Source organism: Lissotriton vulgaris, chromosome 12, assembly GCF_964263255.1.
Source record: "Lissotriton vulgaris chromosome 12, aLisVul1.2, whole genome shotgun sequence".
NCBI lineage: Eukaryota > Metazoa > Chordata > Amphibia > Caudata > Salamandridae > Lissotriton > Lissotriton vulgaris.
The window spans coordinates 99,424,648-99,447,133 of NC_141700.1; the positions used below are offsets into that span (position 1 = coordinate 99,424,648).

The following is a 22,486-nucleotide window of genomic DNA, read 5'->3' on the forward strand; positions in this document are numbered from 1 at the left end:
CGAGTCTCCTTGTTTCTGTCCACGTAATGCTTTTCGCATACATGTCTAATCGCCTCCATATTAATACCAGTTGGGATATTGTTTGTATATTCTGCCTTCTCTTCGTGGCACCCTTGCGCGCCTTGAGACTGAGATTAAAGCTTTGGACCTTCAACAATCCTCCAACCCACGACCCGAATCTCTGGCCGAGATTAGAGGTAAACTTTCTGAATTCCAGGAAGAGGCGGATAGATAACTGGCATTTCTAGGCAAAGTGGCGAAGGCTCGCCGCTATGGAGAAGGCAACCGCCCCGGCAAGACCCTTGTCAACTTACTCCGGCACCTCTATGCTTCCTCCTATGTCACTGCTCTGCAGAGAGGTCACACTGAAAGAATCGTTTCCCCTTCGGATATAATCGCCCACTTCTCCGCTTTGTACGCCCGGCTCCGGCAACACCACACATAACGAGGCCTTGGCTTCGCGGCCCAGGCCCTGGTTATATACATATATGCGGGTGATGTCACACTTTACATCCACAATCCGCAAGATAATCTCTGCCCTATGACCAGGGAGGTTGTGCGCTTTGGGGGCCTTTCCGGCATCCAGGTCAACTGGAGTAAGTTTTCTTTTTCCCCTTACCGACGCTACTAAAACCTTCGACCCAGACTATGCTTTTGTCTGGGCGTCCGACCCCACCAGATACCTCGGTATCTGGCTCAGTCGTGATGCTGACAAACTCTGGCGCTCTAATTTCGGACACGCTATGAATTGGTTTGAGTCCAGGCTACCGGCTTGGCAAAAACTTCCTCTGTCGCTGGCGGGATGTATTGCAATAGCAAAAATGGTCATCCTCCTGAAATTTTTATATCTTTTTTTTTTTAAACATCCTATACACCTCACACTTTTTACGTAAACTGAATTCACATATTATCACGCTGGCAGATAACCCAGAATAGCTTACAACATTACAACATTCTCACACTTCCCTTGTCCCTCAGGGGCATGGGTGCTCCTGACTTTCACCTATATGCGCTCTGCGCCCAAGCCAGCTTTCTTCACTTCTGGTGCCACCCTAACCCCTTCTGACCTCACATTGCTGTTGAAGCTGATCTTGCTGCCCCTTGGCCACTCCAGAATGCACTATTTATTGCGCCTAAGCATCCGCGTGGTGAAGTATACACGGTGGAATGTTTGCACTGGGCCTGGAACAGACTCCGGATACTGGCTGGCCTATCTACACTCTATGCTCCTCCCATGCTGCTAGCATATAACCCAGCGTTTCCTCCCCTCCAAACGTCTGGCATGGTTAAACGCACTGCGTCATTAGGCCTCCCCTCTATGGCTGACCTCTACCCTGCCGATACCTTCATTATTGCTGTATTTGTATCATTATTGCTGCATTTGTATAGCGCTTTTGTTTAGATTGTGCTTACTGCTCACTCGCTATATCTCTGTAATTGTTACCCCTGTCTGCCTTCCCCTCGGACCCTCCATTTTGTTGTTGTTGATCTCCCCAGGCCCGCCCCTCAGCCACACTACCGCCTCCCTGCTGCCCCTCCCACGCTCCGCCCCCTCCACTGTCCATTTATGTCAGATGGTCCCACGCGCAGCGTCCACGCGCTACGGCCACGCCGAAGGTGCGCCAAAGGTAAGCCCGTCTACGCCTGGACCGCGCCCAGCGCCAGACCCCTTGGCCCTCGCATCGCCCAGCCCTCCCGCATTTCTTACGACGCCTCCACCCTCCTAGCCCTTAACCCCGGCCGCTCCCCCAACTGCGTCCAAGCCGCTCCTGGACTCACCCATGGACCCTTCTCTTGCAACTCCTGCAAGTTCGACGGCACCAAAGCCAGCTCTTCATCCACCAACACCACTCAGAGACCTGACACCAACCACCTAAAATGCATCCTGCTCAACACCCGCTCGGTCCACAGACACGCCATCGACCTCTGGAATCTACTCGACACCATCTCACCGGACGTCGCCTTCCTAACAGAAACATGGATGAGTGCCTCATCAGCCCCAGACATCACCATTGCCATCCCGGAAGGATACAAGATCATCCGTAAGGACCGCTTTGACCAAACAGGAGGAGGCATCGCTATCGTCCATAAGAACTCCATCCGCATCTCAACCAGCTCTGACGCCTACCTCGCCAACGCCGAACACCTCCACTTCCAGATCCACATCGACCCCAAAACCACACTCAGAGGCACCCTCCTCTACCGGCGTCCAGGACCTCGTGCACAATTCAGTGACGACATCACTGACTTTATCACCCCACAAGCCCTCCCCTCCGAGGATTACATTCTATTGGGAGACCTCAATTTTCACCTGGAAAAGAGCAACGACGGCAGCACCACCACCCTCCTGGACAATCTTGCCAACCTCTGTCTCAAACAACTGGTCACCACCCCCACCCACATTGCTGGCCACACACTAGACCCTATCTTCACTTACAGCAAACATGTCTCCTTTAGTCACACCACAGCTCTACACTGGACGGACCACAGCTGCGTTCACTTCACATACAACAAGTCCACAATCTACAACCATCCTCAACCCACCATGGGAAGAAACAAACAAAATCACCATCAACCAGATCTCCTCATCGCTTCTTCAAAACCCTCCTGTCCACTCCTCAAACCCCGACCAAGCAGCCACTAACCTTACCCAATGGATATCCAACAGCGCCGACATCCTAGCTCCGTTGAAAAAACGTCAAATCAAACCAGGCAGCAAAAACGCCTCCTGGTTCAACGACGATCTTAAGAAATTGAAGAAACTCTGTCGCTCCCTCGAAGGCCTGGAAAAAAGACCCAAACACCAGCACCAGGGACGCCTTCAAAAACGCCACCCGCATACACCACCAACTAATCCGATCTGCCAAGAAAGCCGCATTCAAAGACCGACTAGACAACAACGCCCACAACAGCAAGGAACTATTCAACATCGTCAAAGAATTCACCAACCCATCAGCCAACTCCAACGACATCACCCCTTCCCAAACCCTATGCGACTCCCTAGCTTCCTTCTTCCACAACAAAATCGCAGACATCCACAACAGCTTCGACAACTGACCCGGAGACCAACCCACCCAACCTTCTGCAGGACCTTCACCCCCCCTCAACACACTCAACGACTGGAACCCAATCTCCACTGAGGACACCATCCGCCTGATGAACTCCATCCACTCAGGATCCCCAACTGACCCATGCCCTCATCACATCTTCAACAAAGCAGACTCCATCATAGCACCACACCTCCGAGATGTCATCAACTGCTCCCTCAACTCCGCCACCTTCCCGGAAAGCTGGAAACACGTAGAACTCCGCGCCCTTCTGAAGAAACCCACAGCTGACCCCACCGAACTCCAAAACTACCGCCCCATCTCGCTTCTTCCATTCCCGGCAAAAGTCATCTGAAAGCTGTCAACAACCAACTCGCCGCCTTCCTCGAAACCAACAAATCCCTTGACTCCTCACAGTCCGGCTTCCGAGCCAAACACACCACTGAGACCGCACTCATCGCTGCAACTGACGACATTCGAACCCTACTGGACAACGGAGACACAGTCGCCCTCATCCTCCTCGACCTCTCCGCTGCCTTCGACACAGTCTGTCATAGCACCCTTCTACAGCGCCTCAGAAACGTCGGAATCCAAGGAAAAGCACTGGAATGGATCACTTCGTTCCTCACCGGAAGAACCCAGAGAGTCCGCCTCCCACCATTCAAATCAGAGGCCACTGAAGTCATTTGTGGCGTGCCACAAGGATCTTCTCTCAGCCCCACCCTCTTCAACGTATACATGAGCCCCCTTGCGACCATCGCTCGCCAACACAACCTCAACATCTTCTCCTACGCTGACGACACTCAACTGATCCTCTCACTCACCAAAGACCCTAACACCGCCAAAACCAACTTACACGAAGGAATGAAAGAAGTGGCCGAGTGGATGAAGCACAGCCGTCTGAAACTGAACTCCGACAAAACAGAAGTCCTCATCTTAGGCACCTCCCCCTCCGCCTGGGACGACTCTTGGTGGCCAGAAGCACTTGGAAAGGCACCCAATCCGACAGACCACGCACGGAACCTGGGCGTCATCCTGGACTCCTCACTCTCGATGACCAGACAAGTCAACGCCGTTTCATCATCTTGTTTCAACATTCTTCGCATGCTCAAAAAAACATTTCGCTGGATCCCCACCGAAACTCGTAAAACGGTCACCCACGCACTGGTCACTAGCCGCCTGGACTACGGAAACACCCTCTACGCCGGTACCACCACAAAACTCCAGAAAACTCCAACGCATCCAGAACGCTTCTGCCAGGCTCATACTAGACATCCCGCGTAAAGAACACATCTCTGATCACCTGAAAAACCTCCACTGGCTCCCCGTAAATAAGAGGATTACTTTCCGCCTCCTTACCCACGCACACAAAGCACTTTACGAACTTGGACCTGAATGCCTCAACACACGACTGTCCTTTTACACCCCTTCCCGTCAGCTACGATCCTCCAACCAAGCTCTTGCCACTGTACCTCGCATCAACAAAACCACCATGGGAGGCAGATCCTTCTCCTACCTTGCAGCTAAAACTTGGAACTCTCTTCCTACTCACCTTCGCCTTACTCAGAACCACCTATCATTCAGAAAACAACTTGAAACTTTGATATTCGACAAATAATTCCCCACCCCTCCTCAAGCGCCTTGAGACCCTATGGGTATGTAGCGCGCTATATAAATCTTCTGACTTGACTTGACTTCGCCCTTCCCAAAGATACTGGGCCGCTAGACCAGCTCCTCTAATACCAAATCAGAGCTACCTGTAGGGCATTCCACCCCTCGTCTCTGAACCCTCCTCCGAAGCTTGCTGCCCTAGAGTTGTTATACTCTTCTAGCTCAGCTAGGAAGTTAGTCATCAGGATCTATGCTCTTTTGCTTGCCGCTTCCCCTGCTAGCACTGACGGAGCCCGCACAGCGTGGAGGGAGGACCTTGGCAGGCATCTTCCCCCAAGACGTTTGGCTGTATTGCTACAATCAGAGAAAACGCTTGTCGCCTAACTATTGCTTGCGGTTAATCCATTTTAAATATATGCACAGACTATATCGTACCCCCGCTTCACTGCATGGAATCGTGCTCCTAGCTAGCGAAAGGTGTGTGCGCTGTTCTGCTCCTGACTTCTCACACCTGGCTTGGATGTGCCCAAAGGTCTCCACGTACTGACAAGCTGTATGTGCGGTCATTTTTGATATCACCTCTGTGAGAATAGACCCTGACCCGTTGGTGTGTCTCCTTGGCTATATCAAGCGTCTACCTAACGCTAGTCGCAAGCTGACCGCCATGCTCCTTGTCCTTGCCAAAACACAGGGTATCACTTCACTGGGGGTGTATACCGGCGCCTACAGTGGCTGGTTGTCTAAACAACGCTACCCCTTACCATACATTGAGTGAATTTTGAGACCTAATGCCAGATGCTAGCCGTCCCCTTGACATCTGCCCCCCCCCCCCATTTACACAGCTTAACCGTCGTACCTGGTTCCCCCAACACTGTTAAACGGGCCTCTCTTGCTTGAACTACTGATTACCCCCCTCTCCCTGCCATCGACCCTCTGTGTAACATGATCACTTCACCGTTTACATCTTCTTGCCTGAAATGTGCCTTTCTATTCTTTTCCTTTTTCATGCATGTTTTCCTCCTAAGGTTCTAAAGGGAAGTAATTCATGTGCCGATGCCATTAACTCATTGTATGTGGTGCTGTGCAATTATGTACCTGTTTTGTATTTTCTTTTAAAAACCAATAAATATATATTTTTTTAAAACGTGTGAAAATTTGTAGTTATTTAGGGAGTCATGTTTAACTGCAGGGGATCCTAGCAGCCACAGCTGGAAACTAGGAACTTTCAACTGGCAAGGAGCATTAATGCTGTATTCTCCATTTCGGCTAAGTTAGGTAGAAGATGACTTGCCCATGTGCTGCCATATACAGCGCAAAATGTGTTGGCGTAGCGACGTATGGGGCCAGAATTTGGGGTATACTGGCGGCACCCCTCCTACAAGTAACGGGGGGGAAAAATTAAACAACACTTACTGGATCTGCCAGCGTCCATCACATCCTTTATTACTCATAGGAAACTAGGGCTTCTACATATTGAAGACTTCCTTAGAACCTGCCCTATGATGTTATGACATAGGGTATGGACTGTTTTAAAGCCATTATTACTTAAGCACTACTTGCGCCACTCCACTGATGCACTACACTTTCTTTAATCAGCTGGTTCAGAGTAGATTGTTTACGGTATATACTTTTTTTGAATCTGGTGTTAAGGGTGAGGAGATTGCTTTGGTAGCTTATCAATAGGAAGGTGCTTCTCTGCAGGTATGGTTTAACATCTTATGTAGGAATTCCAGATATCTCGATAGGGCTGTGATGTACCATGCCAAACCACTATAAACACAGAATGTGCTACTGGCCAAGATCATATTTATACTGTGTGAAGTAAAAATTATCTTGATTATGTTTCTCATGCTGGTACATATGTTTTAGAAACTTGCTTGAATTCCTCCCAATGGATGCTATTGTATATGCTGTATTTGACACTATTTTAATTGTTGTTTTTTTTTATTATTTTTTTATCCATTGATTTTTAGATGCATTTGAACTATTCTGTGATGTCCTGTTGTATGTTATTGCACTGCACTTTTATGGTCTTTCGATATGACCAAATAAAGTTAAATGAACTGAACTAATGGGCTCATTTAAAGTAATTTTGTTTTGGCGAATATTCAGTTTAGCAGAATTCCTTCTTGCCTGTTTATGCCAGATCAATGTTTTACACCACTATTTGAAAACATTGGATCATCCAAGCAGGGTTTAACGGTGTGCTTTCTTTCTTTTGCAGACATGTGATGTTGCCTAAGGACATTGCAAAGCTAGTCCCCAAAACGCACTTGATGACGGAGACGGAATGGCGGAACCTTGGCGTTCAGCAGAGTCAGGGTTGGGTTCACTATATGATCCACGAGCCAGGTAATTTTTTTTTTTGCAGGTGTGATGCTCCTTCTTTGCAGTTAGTTACACTTGTGATTGAAGGTGAAAAACATCAATGTTCATTTAATGATATTTCTTGCTGCAGATTATTCCATGAGAAATACTGCTGGGTGCTAGACTGGCCAAAGGTAGCTTGGTTCCTAGGTTACAGTGAGCTTGGAAACCACATGCATGCATAAACATTGTACTTAGGGTGTTGTACAGAAGTATACGAAAAAGTGATGGGTGGAAGGTTTGAATTAATCTCAATCACTGGTAATTGTTCTGAGCCGAATTTCAGTCCATGGTTCTTTTGTATTCCATGCGTACTCTGGTTGGGCTTAGTCGTAAGCAAATCATTCTTGGCCCTGCTATGATGGGAACAGTCCAGCCGGCTCTGCCAAGCCAGGTCCTCTGAACAGGAATATAAGCAACCCAAGACTGCTTTTGGCCTGGTTAAGGCTCTTCAGTCGGGTTTAACTTAGTTTTGTGTGATTCTTAGCCCATCAATAGATAATGAAGTTCTGGTGCTTCTCATGCTTTCTGTAAAAAACACTGGCCTGCTTAATACAACACCTAGAAAGGAAGTGGTAACGTTTGTATGTATATTGTGCAGATAAAGGCTAATAAGACACCAATTAAAGGTCATTCGACTTTCACATAAATCCTGTCCCTTTAATTCCTATGTGCATCCGACGACAGTCTCTTCTGCACTAGCACAATGACTTAGCAAGTCTGCAGCATGGCTCTGTGATTCAAACCAGTTTCATGCTTTACTGCTGCTCTAAGTATTAACTAGGAGCAGAAGCAGACCTCTAGTTGCTGGAACGCCGGAGCTGGTTGAAATGGTGTGGGTAGTCCGCATGCAGGAGCATTGGGAGAAACAAGAACTGGTGCTCATTATTATCATTTGATACTGATAGACCGTGCACAGGTTTAGCAGTTTTTTAATCGGGCAGACAGGTGGCAATGTGAGGATAAGGTACGGGTAGACCGTGCGAGGAATTCAAACTATTGATTGATTGTGAATCAGGGTGTAATGGTGCTGTAAAACTTTGTGAATTCAAGCGACAGGACTCTCACACCAGAAGCTTTCATGTCACCATATTGGTTACTAACCTTCTCCCAAATAATGGATTTTAGCATAGAATTGGGAGGGTCAAAAAGGCCTGTATTGAAAATGTATCTCACTTAGGTTGTGCTCTTTGAAAGTTACAGAAGTCATTTCAACCATGTGCATCATTTTATTAACTTGTAGTTAGTTTGCTGTAGTCTGACTTTCTAATGTTGGAGCAAAAATCCATTCTTTCTATATTTTAGTAATTATTAGATGAAACTGGTTCTTCTACGTTTGGTGAGGATGAACAGCATATGTCGAACCCTATAACCTAGTTTCCGAGGCATGTGGGCTGCTGAATTCATATCTGTGCATAGATCGCCACCTAGTGTTGGGTCCGGATGATCGCACATTGTTGTCCTGGAAGAGTCTTCGAAGTATCACGAGATAGGTGGCTCCTCCCCTGGACTACAGTGCGCATGGGCATCGACTCCATCCTCAGATTGTTTTTTTCCGCCGTTGGGTTCGGATGCATATTGGTTCACTCGGGTCGGAATCGATATAAAAGTTCTTAAGGCCAAAAGGCCTTTAGTTTTTTTCGTCGGTATTGTCTTGCGATCGGTGCCCAGTTCCGTTCCAGCTCAGTTCCCGAGCCGGATATCCAGAAGAGCCGCGTGCTTTTCGGCGCTGAAGGCCCGGTCGACGCCAGAGGCCTTATCGACGACCCATCATGGAACGGAGCCCGTTCAAGAGATGTCCCGTGTGCAACTCCAAATATCCCCACATCGACGTCCACCCAGTGTGCAACAAGTGTCTGTCGCCGGATCCTGATGAAGCCAGCTGCATGGCTTGTTCCCGTTTTCGATCCAAGAAGACTCTTCTGCATCGAAGCGCTGCGCGCAAGGAAGCCCAGCAGACTGCACCTGAGCCAGTGGACATCTTCGATGCCGGGGATGATGAAGGAGCAGAGCGGGAGGTTCGAGAAAACCTGTCGGATCCCGCATCGGAGGTCGACTCCAGCTACAACGCTGATGTTTAGATGCTCGATGCGGAAGACGTCGTTGATGAGGTAGGAGACAACGATGGGGCCTTTGGGGCCATGGAAGATAGCTCGAGCGAGGAGCTATGCCCACAAACTGACACTGGGGCCAAAACGCTTCATAAGGCTCAGGTCGAGGAATCGCCACAAGGCCTTACCCAAGATCTTCCAATGAGTTCTAAGGCCCTGCCTTCGGGCTCGGCTTCGGACATGTCTAAGGAGCCGCAAACAGCGAAACCGGAAGTGAAAGCTCCGGTATCGACGCAAACAAAAGCACTTGTGACTACATCGAAAACGAAAGTGCGTATTGCTTTGGTCGGCTCGAAGTCCTCGGACCTGTCGGCACCAACGAAGCAGCAGAGCGTTATCGACCCGAAGAGACCGCTGAAGGGCGTCGAGACGAAGTCTGGCACGCCGAAGGCCAAGGTCAAGGCAGTCGACCCGAACAAGTCGGCGCCGAAGACAGTCGACACCGACAAAAGACTTGGTGATCAGAAGGTTCTCGAGCCTCCCAGTCGGTTGGACAAGGCAAAGAGCGGTACAACCCCCGAGTCCACGCCTGGTGGTGCCCCGAAGGATTCCGTCGAGTCGACGCAGCCGTCCGCCTCCTGCTCGAAGCAGGTGGCAGAATCCCTAAAGCGCATCAAGGACAAGACTTCGGCTGTCGGGCCTAAGGATCCTCCACCTTCGAAGCCTGCCGATAAGCCTCAAAAGACGTCGGCGCCCATCCACTTCACGCTGCCACCGAAAGTGGTGCCGAAGGCTTTCGTCCCTAAAATGGCTGTCGACGTGCCCAAGAAGTTTAGAAAGAAATACAGATCTGTGTTCTAGGAACCAAAGTTGCAAGGAAAATGTGTAATCTTTTTAGAGCTTGCTGGTTTTATATGAAAAAAAATTATTATTGTTTTTGCAAAAAAACTGACCCATTGTGTTTTTATCTGCTTTTCTTCACCTAGGCCATTGGTGGGGCATACAAGGGCAACATGGATCTTTTGGTTTGCAGAGCTTTAGCTTGTAACAGCCAAGAGAGCTAGTTAGTGAATACTATCCATTCATTCCATGCTTCCTATATCAAAGCCCTTTGGTTTATAGCAGGAGAGAATACAACATGTTTTCAAGATTATATGCACTAAATTGTGATGTAAATTGTCTGCAACATTTGGGTAAAAAAATAATTGGTTATAAAGTTGATCATTTCATTGGCAATTAAGAAAATAAACAATGGTATACACATTAAAGTACATTAAAGGAGAAAGACCAATGCAGGTCAGAGCTCCCTGGGAGAAAACCATCAATCCGCTCATCACAACATTCCATTAAAAAGTATTAACATGCAGGTGAGTGGTGGCCTTCAGAAATGTCTGTCTCACTAGAGGTGGGCAGGCACAAGTGAATGAATGTACAACACAACTAGCTGGAAACTAAGTCAACACAACTTTATATCAAGTATCAGCTGTCCTGCTCACATAAATGGAAAGATCCTACATGTAGTTATTGTCGGAGGAAAGTGAACAGTCTCGTTCTTGTTTAAGTGAGGTGATCCAACAATTGTATGAACATATGCTCACTATACACCCTAACGCATACCTGTTCTCAAATTCATCTTTAAAAACTCATTTAGGAGCTTCTCGGGTCTCCTCTGCACTTTGTAACTAAAAGATGGTTCTGAAAACTCTTTCTTAACCACATGGGTGCTGCTGACGAGCTCAGCTCGTCACGGCCGTTGGAACGTTCGCACGCGGGGTAATTTCCCCACTGTGCTGAAAGTTCTAAAAACGGGTGTGGCATGTGCGCCCACTCCCCCGCACAGCGGGGGTGAAACACCCCGCAGCGAAGGGGTTAAGACCAGACTGCATCATTTGCCAGGTACAATGATGCAAAACAAAACTCTTTGAATCGAACACACCTATTAAAGTGAAACATGTTCTAAAGAAAGATATCTTGTGGCTATTGGTAAAAGAAAGGAAATAGAAAAGACAATAGTAATTGAATGAAACACCCAAATTGTTGTTGGCTCAAAAGGTAGCTAGGAAAAAATAAATGACTGAAGTGATTGTGGCAAAAGCTGAATATCTCCAAACAAAAAATACTGAACTATCCAAATAATTCTTCGGGCTTCTGAACTTTAATTCAGCACACTCCAAAATCCAGCTGCACCCAATCTCATTCTAAAGGCAAATCATTTTTCAAGGTTTTTAGTAGCAATTTACCTTTTCTCATAACTATAATCCTGCACTTTAACCTCACACCACATTCCTCCAATTTGAAAATAAAACTCCCTGCTCCAACAACATTCTAAGTGCCTGTCCAGTTTGTCACCACTCTGTAGAAAACTCTAAAGAGACCATACAATCTAAACCCAACTATCTTTTGTGAAGATAGTACACCGTCCACCGTGACAAAGAAGAACCTTGAATCATAATGCAATTAATGGTGCTGCTGATATCTAGCTCTCTAAAAGAGGGGTATCTCCAGGTTAGACAATTCACAATGACTAAAGTAACACCAAGATGTTTAAAATAGAGTTTAGAAATATTAGTCGGAGACTAATCTGTATAACTGATCAACTTCACCGGAAATGTCTGGCTACTCAACAGGGGTCCTTGGAGCTTAATGCATAAAAACATTCGGATATTATATTCAGGTTAAGCACTCAAGGTGCACAAAACTGATTCTTTTTTCCTACATCTTGGAGTAGCAAATTGTCTTTGCAATTATGCTTTTCTCTAAATGAATCGAAGAGCTATTCTTTGGATCTTGTACTTTATGCACTGATGTGTATAGCCCAACGTATGCTAATGTCAGTAAAAGTAAATGATACTCCCTCTTGCTCTTGGGGAGCAGTGTTAGCGACCCCCTCTTGCTCTATGGGAGTAGTGTTCGCGTCTTCAAATAAGATAGTCGCTCTGTACACACACTTTCTTAAAATTAATGGATGGACTAACTCTGTTTCGTCTGTTTCCTCCTCCCGCCCCCCCCCCCCCCTCCCGAAAATTGGTACAGTAAAATCTGTTTGCAGTAGGTCCCACCAGTTTCAATAATTTAACTTGGTATATTAGAGTTCAGTCCAATCCTGTTTTTGGGCTCTTTCTATGACTTATGTTTTACCATTTGGATGTTTAATTTGACGTTTGATATTGCTTTGGAAAAGGAGATTTGAACAGTCCATTAAGCCATAATTCTATTGATATCCTGTTGAATGGTCTTTTTAGACTGCTGCATATATAACAAACCATGAAATAAATATTAGTCTTTAATACTTGAGATTCTGGGGGTTGATTATGTGGTCATGCACTTCACTCTCCTTTAGGAGTTGCAAATATAGTATTAACCAGCCTTTTTTCCTCCAAGACCAGTTCCAAGCAATCACTGGCATCTTCAGAGTGGGTGAATAAACACCACCCCCTTGTTTCATATCTTGTCATGGTCAAGTCGTGGCTTACCTTGAGGTTGTAACTTTCTTTTTTCAAAGTGTACTCCTTCAGCCATTTATAAGACAAATTAAATTTCTGACCAAATGCTAGGCAGGGTTGTGTGAACGCCAAAGTAATGAGCAGAGCAAGCCATCCTACACAACACTCTTACTTCTTTGGAACCCATGAATGCAGAGTATTTGCCGGTGGTCGGCAGTTGGCAAAGAGATTGAGTGGTGCTCAAAACTCTTTTGGAGCTGCAATCCCGGCGTGTGCTTTGCTGCAAAATCCCAAGGAACTTTGTCCACCATGAAGCAAACTTTAAAACAGCAGTTGTTCTCCAGCAGTCCTTTGATACTGGAATGGAGTTATTGATGGACCGTAGAAAACATAAACAGCAACATACATTACAGCTTCAAAATCCTTTTTGATTAGGGGGTTAGGTTGGTATATTTACAAAGATGGTGGGATTTAGATGTTATTGAGATAGGGAGTTACTGCGTTTGCTTTTCACCAAAACAGACATTCCTCAATCTCTATTTGTGGGTCATGCCTTTTTATTTAACCTAATTGACAGTATTAATCTAGGGTGTACAAAGCATTTTTCAGACCGAATGGTGATAACAAAGCAAAACATGCAGTACCTGCAAATAAAATTATGGAAAAACCTTGGCGTTTAAAATAACCAGCAGCCTAAATTCAAGCCTCCTTGGTCACATGTCATGGTTAGTGTGATATGCTTTGACAGAGAGAAGCAGAGAAAAAAACTTTTTATTTAGAGGTACGAGAATAGAAAGTGTTTAACATTTGTATTTTTGTTTTTTTCTTTAGAGCCACATATTTTGCTGTTTCGACGACCACTACCGAAGAAACCAGAAAAATGATCTGCCTTTCTTGTACTATATATGCCTATATCTATATATATATATATAATGTTCATAATTTTGCTCTTAGCTGCAAGCACCTTTTTAAAAGTGTTGGAACTGTTTGTGTTTCCAAACTACTCCTTTTTCTTTTGTGGTAGGTGGGAAAATATTTGCAATACAACGTAGTTGTGACACACGAGAAAACTACATGAACTCTTCAATGTGCTCCTAAAAATGGGGGAAATTGGACTCTTTCCAGGTTGACTCTTTCAACCTAGGATCTGGCGGGCCCAGAGAAGTCCTGGTGAGCTTGGCTGGTCCCTTGGCTACCTCTTACAGTGCTCATGCTCAAGAAAATGAAATTGTTTTGACTTTGGCTGCTTCTCTTACGTTTAATATGTCTGTGCATTGAAACCCTTTGCATTCTACCCCGCCTTTCTGCTTCAGTGAGTGTTATATATGTTTTCTTTGTTCCATAATTTGGAATGCATAGACATCCATTTAAAAAAATCACTTGAATAAAGTGAGAGGTTTTTATAAAAAAAAGAGTATGAGCTATTAATTTTGTATGGTGACAAAGCTGTATGTAAAGTTCATGGGCCCTTACACCTGACTGACTAAGGTAAAGTCAGATAATGTCCTGCACTTATTACTTTTGCTAAACCTGTTAATCTTCCTGCTGGAAATGCTTACAGAGGACAAGATTGATTATTCTCACCCCAAAACTCCCCTGCTGCTTCCTTTCCATTCTGCCTTCAACAGAGTAAAGTAGGATGCCATGCAATCTATAAAGGTAAATGCTTTGTGTGGAATATTTCTATTGTAATCCTTATTACATTAGCTTTTGAAAAGGCCTACAAACCCTGCACCAATGCCAAGCCTATCAGTATATCATGTCAATTAACAAAGCAGAAATACAGTTAGAATGTTTGTGCGTTTCTGCTGAGAAAGTAAAAATTCTCTAGCATTGGGGTGGCTTTCATAGATTCACATGCCTGAACCATTCCCCGTCGTCGGAGTGCAAGTTCCACGGTACATAAAAAAAAAGCAATAATTATGCACATAATAACCAGAAACCTTGGTAAAATAAACCCAGGAAGTAAAGTAGCCCAAAGCTACAAGGAAAAAAGTTCCACATCTATGACTATCATAGTAATTATACATAGTCCAAAGTGGAGCCAATCAGGTGACAGCACCCACCAGAATGTTCTCCTCAGAGGCTCAGGATCTCAGATTTTCTACCGCACGTTGTGTGAAGCGACTTTCCCTAAGCTCTTCTCAGTACTTTCCTAATTCCTTCACTTGGGATGTCTTCTTCAAGGAAATCTCTCTTTAGACCTTGCGAGTCTTGTGGGAATCTCCGGCTTTTCTCTGAAGATCACCACAAGAAATGCATTTACCGGATCACCAGGTGAGCGACTGCAAGATATGCAGGACCTTCCCTCAGAAAACCCTCGGGGACGGAGAAGGGCGTCTACTTCTGTGGCTACAGAAGATTAAGAACCAAGCCAACCCCTTATCTGAGGTGGGAAGTATTTCCTCTGGTTCAACTGTGTCCTCTAGGAAGAGGGTTGCTGTTAAGAAAACAACAACCCTCTAAGGGTTCTGAATTGCCTTCTACCTCAAAAAAGGCTCCTCCACCTTCTAAGGGCAAGCCTCAACCTTCCTTGCCCCGAGAAAAAATGTGAAGTCTCTGGCTTCAAAATGGCCTTCTGAGAAGGATTTACCTCAGAAAAAGATCCTGTCGTCGACGAAAATCACAGTTGACGCGACTTCTACGTCGACTGTTACCTTCTCGTCACCGAGTCCTCAAATGATTGTCATCCCCGTCGACGCTAATCCCCGTCTCTGTGAAGCCCATCTTGACGAGGGAGATATTGCCTACTGTTGATGACGAAGGTTAGAAGGATCTTGTCGACGGCTGCCTCGTCGATAACCACCTCGTTGTCGACGGCCACCTCGTCGTCGCCGACTGCTGCCCCGTCGACTAAGATTACCTCGTCGTCAAACTTCCTCGTCAACGGTCTCACCCTTGATTGCAGTGCAACCGACGACAACTCCGTCGAATGGCCCCCGTGTCGATGCTGCATTTATCATCTTGCACAGAATTGCAGGTCTGGTCAGCATCTACAGCAAAATCTACACTGTCTACGACAGCATCTTCTTTATTACAGAGACGCGTTTCTTCTTTGGAGGCCTTTTCTCCATTGCATATTTCTACAACCAAGGTACCTCTTCAATTTCCTGAACAATTACTGGATTCGGAAGAGAGTGAGGAGGGCTCGAAAGTGGACGACAGATTTCGCACTGCCAGAAGCCCTTCAGAATTGTTAATTAAATATCAGGAGGATGACCAGCCTTCCCCAGAGCCTGTGGCCCACCTCCTGGTACCATACCTACAGCTCAGATGCCTCTAGCTCTGCTGAGCAATCTTCAATATATGTTAGACGACTATTATCGCCGGTTTCCTCCATCTGACTCGGTGGAGTCCGTTCCACCGACACCTGTACCTCAAGCTTCCACCTCTGCATTCAGGTCTCCTAGACCACCTTCTCCGGTGCCGTCGCATCATTCTCATGATGCAAATTCATCTGATGACGATAGGGAAGAAGGAGAAGTGGATGATAGATCTCTTATGTCTGAGTGGGACGAATACCAAATTCAAACTCCATCTCCTTCAGCTCCCATTGATTCTCCTCCAGTGGACATCGGTGGCTTCCACCTCCTCATGAAAATGGCAACGCAAAGGTTCCTTCTACCCATGGAAACGAAAAAGGATGAATGATTCCTTTACAATTTCAAGGATCAACCAAGGAAACAGATACGGACTATCCCCATTATAGATTTTATCTGGAAGGAAGGATTGAAGGTCATGACAACTCCTGCTTCTATCCCTCCAGTTTTACCTCTGCTCGACAAAAAAATATAAAGCGCCAGACAACTCACCGGCATGCCTCATAGGTCAACCAAAAGCTGACTCTGTAATTGTGCAAGCTGCACAAAGACGGACTTGGAATCCTTCTTCTCCAATCACAGCTCCTCCTGACAGGCAGGCAAATGTGGTCGGACAATTCGCCATATATCAACATGTTGTCGGAACCATCAAAAGCTGAAGCTTTAAAGATCCTATAAAAGGGGAGCGTATCTCTGCGGAGGTCATAGATTCGGCTGTGGATGTTGCATCCACAGGATTTAGGCAGCTAGTGGGTGCCGCAGATCTACGTAGGCAAGGCTGGTTGAAGTCAACATCTTTTCGCTAGCAGGAGGTTCAGGCAAAGATTATTGACATGCCATTTGATGGAGTCTCATTATTCGGCCAGCACTTTGAAGAGGCCCTACAGACCATCAAAAAAGACACCGACAGCAAGATCTCTCAGCACTCTGCAATTCCTTAAGCCGCCCTTTCAGGGTGCTAAAGGACGTGGATCATTCTCTAATCGAGGAGGCTACAACCAACAAAGATCATACTGATCATATCAAGGGAATCGGTGATACCAGCCTCCGAGACCTCAGTCGTACGGACAACGCAACACTTCCTATTCACAAAATAAAAGGAAGCCCTCCTACCGCGGACTGGATTCAAATAAGAAACAATGAGAATCGCCACCAGCCACCTCTTCTGTCGCAGTTGGAGGAAGGATCTCCCAATTTTTCTCGAACTGGTCCGCAATAACATCAGACAAGTGGGTCCTGGACATTGTGGCTAGAGGCCATGCTTAGGAGTTCGTAAAGGTTCCTCCAAGAGGCCCACCTCCAGCTCATATCAAGGAGCTGTTTGCCCAAATACATTTGATGATTGAAAAAAGGAGCAATCAAAAGGGTCCCTCAGTTACAGAGGGGAACAGGATTTAATTCTGGATTTTTCCTGATAATGAAGAAATAAGGAGTGGCGTCCCAGTCTCGATCTTCGCTCCCTCAACAAATACTTAAAGAAGTTGTCCTTCCGGATGTTAACACTTCAAGAAATCCTTCAACTCCTGTCGTGGGGGATCGCATGGCCACCCTTGACCTCCAAGATGCGTACTTCCATGTGCCAATTCTTCCCAGACACAGAAAATTCTTGTGGTTCAGAGTGGCTGGCAGGGACTTCCAGTTCTAAGTCCTTCCTTCTGATAGATACATCTGCCGTGTGGATTCCTCACCTTGTGAATATCCCCCTTGCGCCAGCAACGTTCGGAAAATTCTTCGTAGCACGTCGGCGTGGACGACGTCATAGGAGCACGGCATCGCGCGCGACTCCGTCTGACGTCACCGACTCCTCATAAGGCCCACGTCGGCGTGATGACGTCAGTTCCCTTTTTTCCGTGTCGTCGTAGCTAACGGTTTCTGGGATCTTCTGCGATACTTTTGTATCTTATCACTGTTTAGCTGTTACAGTTTCTCCGTTAAGAATTACTTCTTCGCCGAGGATGTCGTCGAGGAAGACTGGCTTCAAACAATGTGGTTCCTGTGCCCGTATGTCGATCACCGATCCGCATTCCGACTGTCTGTGGTGTCTTGGATCGGATCACGATGTTAAGAACTGTTGTTCCTGTTTCAAGATGAACCCCAAGGCCTTGCGAGAGCGGGAGGCGAAACTTCTGCTCGCGAAGGTGAAGGGAAGAGAAGCTGGAAGGTCTTCGAGGTCGGTGTCCAGGCGCTCGAAGTCGAGGCAGTTGTCGCGGTCGGCTTCGAGGACCAAGGCGAGGTAGAGATCGAGAGAGAGAGATCAAGGTCCGGAGAGAGGTCGAGGTCCAGAGGGAGGTCGAGGTCCAGATACAAGTCGGCCTCGGGCCATGCTTCGAGCTCCTCGAGAAAGAAGCATAAGAGGAGTTAACATCACTCCAGACATCACTCTGGCAAGGAGTCTTTGGATTCGAGGAAGAAGTCACAAACATCACAAGGACTTCGTGTCTCCTTCTCCAGCTCAATCTCACGTGGGCTCTCCGGTTCAGGAGCAGGATCAGGATCTGGAGTCGCACCACTCTTCGGTGCATGAAGAAGAGGTTCCTCGAGCACCGACTCCGGTTGTGGAGCCTGAAAATCAAGAGCCTTTGCCGGATCTGCCTCCTTCGGAGCGGCCGTTGGGTTCGTACCCTCCCTTTCCAGGTCCAGGTCAGGATCCCTCGCAGTTTTTAAACGCCATGTTTGGTGTTTACTCGAGGGCTATGTACCCCACTGGTGCGCCTGTTGGCCCCATGGGTCCTTTGCCTTTTAATTTAGGTGTGCCCCAGGCTTATGCCCCGGCCCCCTTTATGCCGTTTATGCCGACGCCTTGTACTCCTTGGCTCGGTGCGGCGTCGTCGACTTCGCATGCGGCTTCGCCGACTCCGGATCGGCTTCGTGGTGATTCGGATCGGAGTGCTTCCCGTCCTCAGGTTCCTCGCTCGACGTCGGCTACGGCGCCGTCGGAGTCGTTGCCGGATCCATCGACTTCGGTCCGCATGGAATGGTTGAGGCGCAGGGCACAACGCCTCTTGGAGGAGAAGGAGTATATGGACTCCGAGGTTGAGGAAGGAGAGTTGCAAGATCAGGGGGATGGTTTTGAGGACCTCCAAAGTGCAAGTGGCCTGGAACTTTCTCCTGAGTGGGGTTTGCCGTCCGTTTCAGATACTCCATCTAACGACTTAGCACCCTATCATGTTGTTATTAGGAAGGCTGCAGATTTGCTAGGCTTGACTTTGCCCACAGTTGAATACAAGCCCAACATCCTTACGGAAGTTTTGCATTCGCCTTCTTCAATTGTGGAGCCTACACTTCCTTTTACAGAGGCATTGACTGAACCAATAAAGGAGGTCTGGAAGAGACCTTTGTCTGCTCCTGCGGTTTCCAGGTCAGTGGCAAGGCGTTACAGGGTGGCTCCTGATGACCCTGAATTTCTTTCCTCGCATCCTGCACCGGAGAGTCTGGTAGTGCAGGCCGCCTGTTCCAGCAGAGCTGCGGGCTCTTTCCCTCAGGTGCCGGCAGACAAGGACTCTAAGAAATTGGACCAGTCTGCAAAGAAGATTTTCTCCTCGGGTAGCATGGCCTTGAAGTCCACCAATGCTACTTGCCTTTTGGGGAGATACGTTCATGCGTTGATGGACTCTGTTAAACAACTTTCTTCTAAGCTTCCAGAGGACGATAGGAAGAACTTTAACGAGGTGGTCTCTGATACTCAGGCTGCAGCTCGTATGGTTATACAGAGTGGTATGGACACGGTGGACTCTGTTGCCAGGATTATGGGCTCTACTGTCGCAACAAGAAGGGCCGCATGGCTTAAGTCCTCCGACTTTTCTTCTGATGTTCAGTCTACATTGTTGGACTTGCCATTTGATGGGACAGGCCTCTTTGGCAAAAAGGCTGACGTAGCTCTGGGGAGATTCAAAGACAGCCGGGCTACGGCGAAGTCTTTGGGCCTTCAGACAAGAGGCTCTGCGGCTAGAAGGTTCAGGGGTTTTGGCAGATCCAATTTTCGTCCCTACAACCAAGGACCGCAGCAGCGTCAGAATCCTCTGTATAAAACCTACAGAGGAAAGCAAAGGGGCCTCCTCCTCCTCCTCCTCCTCCCCCCCTATCAACCCCCTCCCCCCCCCTTATCAACCCCCTCCCCCCTATCAACCCCCTCCCCCCCTATCAACCCCCTCCCCCCCTATCAACCCCCTCCCCCCCTATCAACCCCCTCCCCCTGCAGCAAAGCAGCCCTAGATCCGCCATTCTGGATCATGTGGCTCCGGTGGGGGGGTCAGCTTACTCATTTTCTACGGGATTGGGAATCGGTTACATCAGATCTTTGGGTTCTCAATCTCGTAGAAAATGGGTATGCTCTTCCTTTCCAGGAGTTCCCTCCCAATTACCCTCCTTGCCAGGGTTTTTGTTCGGAGGACCACCTTATTCGCCTGCAGGAAGAAGTCCTGGCTTTGTTCAAAAAAGGTGCGATAGAGGTGGTTCCAGAGCAGGAAAGGGGTCAGGGGTGCTACTCCCGGTATTTCCTGATCCCCAAGAAGGATGTCAGGTTACGTCCAATCCTGGACCTCAGGATTTTGAATCTCTATCTCAAGCAGGAGAAATTCAAAATGCTCACTCTTGCGCAGGTTCTTCAAGCGCTGTTGGAAGAAGACTGGATGGTGTCAATCGACTTGCAGGATGCGTATTTTCACATCCCAATCCTGAAGTCGCACAGGAAGTATCTCCGTTTTACGGTGGGATCGCAACACTACCAGTTTGCGGTCCTTCCGTTTGGTCTTACTACTGCGCCTCGAGTTTTCACCAAGGTGATGGCTGTGGTGGCGGCACATCTCAGGAGGTCGGGAATTCCTGTATTCCCGTATCTGGACGACTGGCTGATCAAAGCGGAGTCGCCCGAGAAGGTGCTTCATCACCTGCAAGAGACATCGCAGCTGTTGTTCAGGTTGGGTTTTTCGATAAACGTGCCCAAATCTCACCTGGTGCCCTCCCAGCGCAACCTGTTCATAGGTGCGGTACTGGACACTACTGTATGTCGTGCATTCCCTCCTCCGCAAAGGATTCGCGACATTCAGGAAATGATTCCTTTATTTCACAATGGAGCGGTTGTTCCGGTCCTGAAGGTCCTTCGCCTGCTCGGTCTGATGGCTTCTTGCATTCTCCTGGTCAACCATGCACGCTGGCACATGAGGGCACTCCAGTGGTGCCTCCGCAGGCAGCGGTATCGACACAACGGAGATCTCGGGGAGTCAGTGAAGATCTCCAGAGAAACTGCAGCGGATCTGTCTTGGTGGGGCGTGGAAGGCAATTTGTCACAAGGAAAGCCTTTTCAGCTTCCACCATCGGTGGCCACAGTGATAACGGATGCGTCCACTCTAGGGTGGGGTGCTCATCTGGAGGTCAAGGGTCTTTGGTCTCTAGAGGAAAGGTTGCTTCACATCAACCTTCTGGAATTGCGGGCCATACGTTTGGCACTCAAGGCCTTCCTCCCTTCCCTTCGCGGTCGGTCAGTCCAAGTCCTGACGGACAACATGACCGCAATGTGGTACATCAACAAGCAGGGAGGAGTAGGGTCGTGGTGTCTTTGCAAAGAGGCTCTGCGTCTCTGGTCCTGGGTTCAGGACCACCAGATTTGTCTGATGGCAAATCACCTGGCCGGTTTCCTGAACGTACGTGCGGACGTTCTCAGTCGGCAGTTCTCTGCCGATCACGAGTGGAGGCTTCACCCGGTGGTTGTTCACGACATCTTTCAGATGTGAGGGACTCCTCGGGTGGATCTGTTTGCCACTTGCGAGAATGCTCACTGCCTGTCATTCTGCAGTCTCCAGTATCCGATGCAAGGAGCATTGGGGGACGCGTTTCAGTTGAGTTGGGTAGGTCAGCTCCTTTACGCGTTTCCTCCCATACCCTTGATTCCTCGGGTTCTGAGGAAGATTCGCCAAGACCCGGCCCAAGTCATATTGGTCGCCCCGGATTGGCCAAGAAGGGTGTGGTACACAGATCTTCTCCACCTCTCCTCTCACCCGCCGCTCCGTCTCCCTTTCAGGGCAGACCTCCTCTCTCAGATGGAGGGGCAGGTTCTACACCCCCACCTCCAGACATTACACCTTCATGCCTGGAGATTGAACGGGGCAATCTGAATTCTTTCTCTCTCCCTCACGATGTGGTGGATGTCATTCTTTCTGCCAGGGGTGACTCCACCAAGTCCATCTATTCGTATAGGTGGTCTAAGTTTGTCTCTTGGTGCAGGGAGAGGGATGTTGATCCGTTAAAGGCTCATTTGTCTGACATTTTGTTGTTTGCTCTTTCTCTGGCGCGGCAAGGGTTTGCTGTTGCCACTGTCAAGGGATATCTTTCGGCTTTATCAGCTTTTCTATGTTTGCCGGATCAGCCTTCTCTTTTTAAGTCTCCTGTGGTATTAAGGTTTCTGAAGGGACTCGTTAATAAGTTCCCTCCTTCTCCATTTATTGTTCCTCATTGGGATTTGAATCTTGTGTTGACTTATCTGATGGGTTCCCCATTTGAACCCTTACACAAGTGTCCAATGAGGCTTCTTTCTTTTAAAACGGTCTTCTTGGTTGCAATTACCTCGGCAAGGAGGGTAAGTGAGCTTCAGGCTCTTAGTTCCAAGCCCCCGTTCTTGTCCATCTATGCTGAAAGAATGGTTCTCAGGACCA

At 47.7% G+C, this 22,486-nt stretch overlaps 1 protein-coding gene across 1 annotated transcript in view; it reads left to right on the forward strand.

Annotated features, from left to right (window-relative positions):
• Nucleotides 1–13,923, forward strand: part of CKS1B (CDC28 protein kinase regulatory subunit 1B) — a 32,179-nt gene extending 18,256 nt beyond the window's left edge. The window contains exons 2-3 of the mRNA XM_086947367.1: nt 6,883–7,010; nt 13,351–13,923. Of these exons, the coding sequence (XP_086803493.1) occupies nt 6,883–7,010; nt 13,351–13,403 (181 nt within the window). The 3' untranslated portion in view covers nt 13,404–13,923. The remainder of the gene's footprint in view (nt 1–6,882; nt 7,011–13,350) is intronic.
• Nucleotides 13,924–22,486: the final 8,563 nt, after the last annotated feature.